The 6,246-nt window shown below is 45.4% G+C and overlaps 1 protein-coding gene across 1 annotated transcript in view; it reads left to right on the top strand.

Moving 5' to 3' along the window:
• Window positions 1-4,348: 4,348 nt before the first annotated feature.
• Window positions 4,349-6,246, top strand: part of USP3 (ubiquitin specific peptidase 3) — a 57,693-nt gene continuing 55,795 nt past the window's right edge. The window contains exon 1 of the mRNA XM_078884008.1: window positions 4,349-4,799. Coding sequence (XP_078740134.1) covers window positions 4,709-4,799 — 91 coding nt within the window. The 5' untranslated portion in view covers window positions 4,349-4,708. The remainder of the gene's footprint in view (window positions 4,800-6,246) is intronic.

Below are 6,246 nucleotides of genomic sequence, written 5' to 3'. Positions count from 1 at the left end.
CGCAGCGATTCTCTGAGTATCGATTTCGTGGATCGCGCGATGCGGGTCACGGCCGTGACCGCGTGGGGTCGCTTCCCCGTGAGAGGTCACGAGACGTCCCACGGCGGTCACTCTCGTCAAGGTGACCGCCCGTAAATGTAACGCCGTGCTGCCACTGTTGAGTTATCGTATCTCGTGTGAAACATATACTCATATGGGGACGTCCATAAATGACGTCACGCGATTTTTGACCCTCCCCCCGCTCGTCATACGGCGTCACAAAAAGTCAGACCCCCCCTCAAATATGACGTCACAAAGCTCTGCCCCCCCCCCCCCCAAATAAAACATGCTCCCTCCATTCACTCCGCTTTATTTCCCGATTAAACTAAAACACAGAACATACTTTTACATGTCCCTCACTTTTTCTGGTGTATTTTGCTCCCAGATGTTTGCAAGTGTTTTTATGTCACTGTTAGACCGCAATATATAGAGCTTGCACATGTAAATTTCGAGTTAAAGCTTTCGTGACTGCAGGGATTCATATTCTTGGATCTTTCGGTAAAGCCACGTAGAAGGAAAATAATAAAATTATTATTATTGTGTTGTATTTTTATTTTTTCCCTTCTACGTGCCTTTACCAAAAGATCCAAGAATGACTTGCACATGTACCTAACTTTTTATGGTCCCTCTTGCTCTCATTACATTTGCATTTTTTTATTCGCCTTTGTTTCGTTTATGACTGTGCATATCTGCGTGATTACATCACCAATATCCCACCACGTTGCATATATGCAGAACCGGCCCTAGACCTTTGGGGGCCCTAAGCAAAATTTGGTTGGAGGCCCCTTTGATGTATGATTTTTTTCACCCACTAGCTAGCAGTAACTCTAGGGGGCCCTCTGCTGGCCACGGGGCCCTTTGCAATTGCAAGGGTCGCTTAGTGGCTGGGCCGGCTCTGCATATATGTACCGTATGTAGAACTTCTTTCACACCGTACGTTGCCAACCGTGCTAATCGGAGGTGCATCGATCCGGGGTCGCGCATCACGCCGACGTCACACCTCCCCCAAATCCACTCTCCACCCTAGCCGTGAAACCTGCGCAATTGTGAGAGGAGATCGATGACTGGGAGGGAGAGTTAGATAAGGGAGGTAGATAGAGGAGAGACATAGGAGGGAGGGAGATAGGTGAGGGAGGGAGATCGATGGCGGAAGAGGCAGAGAGCCGAGATGAGAGGGGTGGGGACACAGTGAAAGGGCATGTTCGAGAAGAGAGAGCAAAGCAAAAAGATGAGAGTGAGGGGAAGGGAATAAACAGTTTCAGGATTAGGTTAAATGCAAAAAACGATTGAGACGGGGAAAGGAGAGGTGGGAATAAGGAGAGCGAAGGTGAGAGCGAGAAACAGGGAGAGGTGAAAGAGGGAACAGATGAATAGAGGAACTGTTATAAACAGACACACAATGAGAAATCGAGATATATTTGGGTATGGAGAACAGAGAAGGGAAGAGATGCGTGGAGACAGGTTCTCTATATAAGATTCAAAGTTTTTTTCTGGTTGGCTGGCTTGGATGGATGTGCGGTTTGCTCGTATGAACTAAAACATTGCTATCGAAATTCTAGCTGTTACAATAGTAGTGCACAATTATTGATAAACAAAATAACTCTCGTTAACCACTATTCCAGTAATGTTTAAATGGGACTGTACAACAATGATTGTTCCAAATACAACAATCAACAAAACATATTCCTGCGGAGGGAGCTGGTAGGAACGTTGGGTTGTTCGGTCAATGGCCAGAGTCAACGGCGGCGTGGTGTATTCCGCAAATATGCCCGACTGTGAGGGTGGGCACAAGCCGGCGTGAGTAGGTTAAACGTTGAGTTTATAAGGGCACCACGGGGTGACCAGCCCCTCCCCACCCAGCCCATCCCCACCCTCCCCACCCAGCCCCGCCCCACCCTCCCCACCCAGCCCCTCCCCACCCAGCCCCTCCCTCCCCACCCAGCCCCTCCCTGCACGACGGACGGACACAATCATCCCCTGTGGGTTGGTGTAACCAGGGGGTTCCTACCAGTAATACTGGACTGCCCAGTGACCTTCTCGCCTCGTGGTCAGCGCGCCCCCTGCTGAAACATTCATGCATGGCATCCCGATACTTTGCCACGTTAAAACACGTTTGCCTGATTAAAATCAGTTGCATAATTCGTGAGAATACTTGACATACGATTCCGAGCTGGAGTTGATTCACTACCGCCAGTAAAAAAACAGCATGATTTGCTGCCTACGTGTATGGATTCTAAACAACTTTAACTGGTAAACACCTTTGCGATAGATTTTCCAAACGTCCTTTAAATCTTGCAAGCAGTAAAGATTCTAGGAGACAATTTAAACTTACTTTGAAAATGTTTGACTTATTTACGTGCAATAAAAAATGTCCATTGCGCAAACCGCCGTATATATTTATTCCTTTACAGGCAGACAAATGTGTTGAGTTTCATGTTTGTGCTTGTAGCACCACTGTCACAGCAGTGTCACCAAATAATTTGTTGAAACATTAATTGGTGAAATTTGAGTAAGAATTTACTGTTTATATCCACAATATTTATGTGATATTCAAATTTAATAAACACAGAACACACAAACAATGCACATTTTGTAATAGCAAAAAAAACGATTACATGCATATTTATATAATAAACATTGAGTTTTATTTTCAGTCTTCGACAAAAAAGATGGGGTTACCATACTATTGTTTTTTTAAACAAAAATGTTAAAGAGGAAATGTTACAAGAGCTGTTTGAGTTACCTGTCTATCAGGGAGAAAGTAAACGAAATGTTTCAATCAAAAATAGGTTTTCCAAACTGTGAGAGTGAATAAAAAATATAAACACTTGGTTCTCGACTTACGTTTGTTACAAATGTGCAATTGTTGTAGGAATGATTTAATTATTATAAGTTTGGACTTCTGGATTCTGTATTGATGTGAATACAAACAAGTTAACTATAAACCGGGGGGACAGGTCGGTGTTCACAAATGTTCACACATTTTAGCAAAAAATGTGAGCAAGTCGCTTTTACCAAAATTAGTTTGCACTCAGTTACAGCAACTTACTGGATTATTTATTGATGTTAATTTGAAAAAAGTTACTATTATTAATCGGTCGGTGTTCACTAATTCTCACAATAAGTGCGTGAAAAATTAATCCAAGTGAAACTGCACTGAATTCAAATTAAAAGTGATTTTACTTATTTATTTCAATTTTAAAATGTCCAAAAGCCAACTATTGTCACACACAAATGAACTGAATAGATTATGTATTATTATTCTGTAATGGTGTGCAAAACGAAAAGATAAAATACAAAAACAAGGACGCACTTGGCTTTTATCAAAAGCGGCGCTGGTATATTTCTGGAGAAAATGTATTATTGTTGTCACAAACTAATAATTAATTATGATTTAATATACCTTTTATGAAAAACTAAATATAAAAAATTGCATGAAAATCCACGTAGCTTACCCAGCATTACACACAGCATACAATGTCAGACGTTGGGCACCAATCACCAAAACTCTATGTACAATTGACTGTATCGGGTGGTGGTGGGTTGAACGACACATTTATATTTACGCGATCTAACACAGCGACACCTTGAATATGGATACTATTGGTCGCGAAAGCCTACGTGTTAAACTCCTCGTTCTCAGTTGACAGGTTATAGTCACATAGTCAATTTAAGATGTTTTCTTGTTCATGTTTTTGTCTTTTGTTTGTTGCGGTTGCACCCGATTCAAGAGCCAAATGGCTCACAGGGATATACCAAATAAATGAAAACTGATGGTCTGGTGAGATGCGAACCTGAATTAACGTGTCTTTATATTGGTGATTTCAAAAAGTTTTTTTGGTTTGACCATGTTTGTTTGTTGTAGTACGGAGTTAGAATGATGGCTTTAATCTAAGTTGTCTTGTGGCTGTTGTTCTTTTTGACTTGCATCCCACTGGGATTTCTGCACACAGCGTTGGTGCTTTTTCTTGAAAATTTTTGTTGCTGTTTTTTCCTGGATTATTTCTGTTTGCGCATAGTCACTTTAAGATGTTTTCTTGTTCATGTTTTTGTTTGTTGCGGTTGCACCCGATTCAAGGGCCGAATGGCTCACAGTGCTATACCAAACAAATGAAATGAAAATGAAAAGAAACGTATCAAACGAGTCGCGTCGCTCGACGCGCGCGCCTCGCACGTGGCGGATTCGGCGGGCAGCAAACCACGCGGTGACGTCACCCAGAAGCCCTCGCGACAAGCGACGTCACGCGGGATCGTCGTCACGCGACGGCTGGCGGCGGAAGCCGTACCACGTGACTATAAATACCGCGGGTTCGCGGGGTTCAAGGCTCAGTCGCGGCGAGCGGGAGCCGCCGAGTTCCTGCTCCCGTGCGGTCGACGGTCCTGACAATACACACGGACAGATAGAATCGCGCTAAAGTTTGACGGGTTAGGTGTGCGGCGTGGCGGGGCCGGGGGGGATTTGTTTTGTTTTGCCTTTGCTGGGCCGAGGCGAGGTCAGGGGCGGCGATGAACACCACCACCCTGTTCCTTTGTGCGTGAAGGAAAACGAAGGCAGCGACGCAGCGTTTCGATCCCCCTGCCGCTCCTCTTCATCGTCATCCTCCTCCCAGCCTTCCTTGTTTGCGACCGGGGCGGACGGTGGACACTTCGTCGGCGGGGAGTGTCGACCATGGAGTGCCCGCACTTGTTCGTGGAGGCGTGCGCCCGGGTGGAGGGGGCTCGCTTCCCGCACGGCTCCCCCTCCTCGTGGTGCTGCTCCGGTGAGTCGGGGTGTGGGGGGCCCGTGGCCACGGAGGAGCCAAATCGACGACCCACACGGGGCATTAAGACGCAGCGGGGTTAAAGCATGAGAGTTGGCGTGCAATTATACGTGGGTGGTGGTGGGGTGGTGGAGTATAATTACATATCACATAGAGCGCGTGGTACTGTAAAAACAAAGGTAACGTGGTTATATATTTATTGTTGGTTCTTTCGGTAAAGTCACGTAGAAGGGAAATAATAATACCGAAAGAACCAAGAAGATGAATCCCTGCAGTCACGAAAGCTATAAATCGAAAAATGTAACGTTGTTAGTTAATTATATGGATAGCATGGGCAGTACAGTTAGACATCGGGGAATATTGCCATACAAATTGCATGGGAAATGCTTGACTGACACTGCAATAACACGGAAAGTCGAGGTTAACACTTTACGATATATGTATTTGAAAACACGACTCCTCACGATCGTTAACTTAAGCATGTAGGAGTAAAGACATGCCAGTAAACTAATGATAATATGCGCAATATGCAGCACATAAGCAGTAAGAGAAAACAGTACACTGATTAAAAAAAAGCATCTGTATAATACAGTAATACATGCAATAATATACTGTATTATAGCGGTAAATATATTGCGCACGAACAATATTGAGCAATATGAATGTCCAGTACATTAAATTACTATAACACTGTTATTGATTAAGTGATGTCACACGGCACGTGCAGGAAATGCCATCGTGGGTGACGATGTGGAGGAGTGAAACAACAGCCCCGAGCTGCAGCAGCAGAAGTGCCGTCTCGCGTAATTACGGCAACTACAGAGGCTCAGAGGCAATGCTCAATGGCTCTTCATTCACGTGGGGGTGGCAACCAGTCAAATATCACTGAATACTGTCGTTTGTGGCCGCACTGGCAAGGGACTTTACATTGTTAATCGCCTGGGCCATTGTCCGTGAAAGGCGCGGATTGCAGACAAAGCAAAGCAGCGGCTGTGTTGAGCCTCCAAGCTGAGATCCAAAGGGCTTCATCCCACGTCTCCTTCACCCCGAGCCCAATGTGGCCATTACCTTCTCCTCCTGCTTTGTGCTGCCGAAGGTTAATGCCGATTCGAACCGAGCCACAGCATGGCTGGGATTCCTGGATACGAGTTGGCGATTCGGGGCGTGTTGTCGCGTGTTAAGAGCGTGATGTGGGCCTTGGGGGCATTAACGGAAGAGTTTATTCGTGGGGTTCACTCAGAGGGAAAGATGCAACAGTTCCCGTAAGACACACGCCGAGGATTGTGTGTTAAGGGCAGTCCGACACGCGTTTAAAGCCGAGTTAAATCGAAACGAGAATGTCACGTTGCTTCTACCAATTCGTCATGAATAGGACGTCACTGCACCGACGCGTTTCATTGATTGGGGTGAGGTCAGCAATGACGGATCAGCGTCTGGTCGTGATTTT

This window comes from Lampetra fluviatilis, chromosome 3 (genome assembly GCF_964198595.1).
Source record: "Lampetra fluviatilis chromosome 3, kcLamFluv1.1, whole genome shotgun sequence".
Classification (NCBI taxonomy): Eukaryota; Metazoa; Chordata; class Hyperoartia; order Petromyzontiformes; family Petromyzontidae; genus Lampetra; species Lampetra fluviatilis.
Note: the sequence above shows the minus strand (reverse complement) of the source record. Positions and strands in the feature narration are given on the sequence as shown.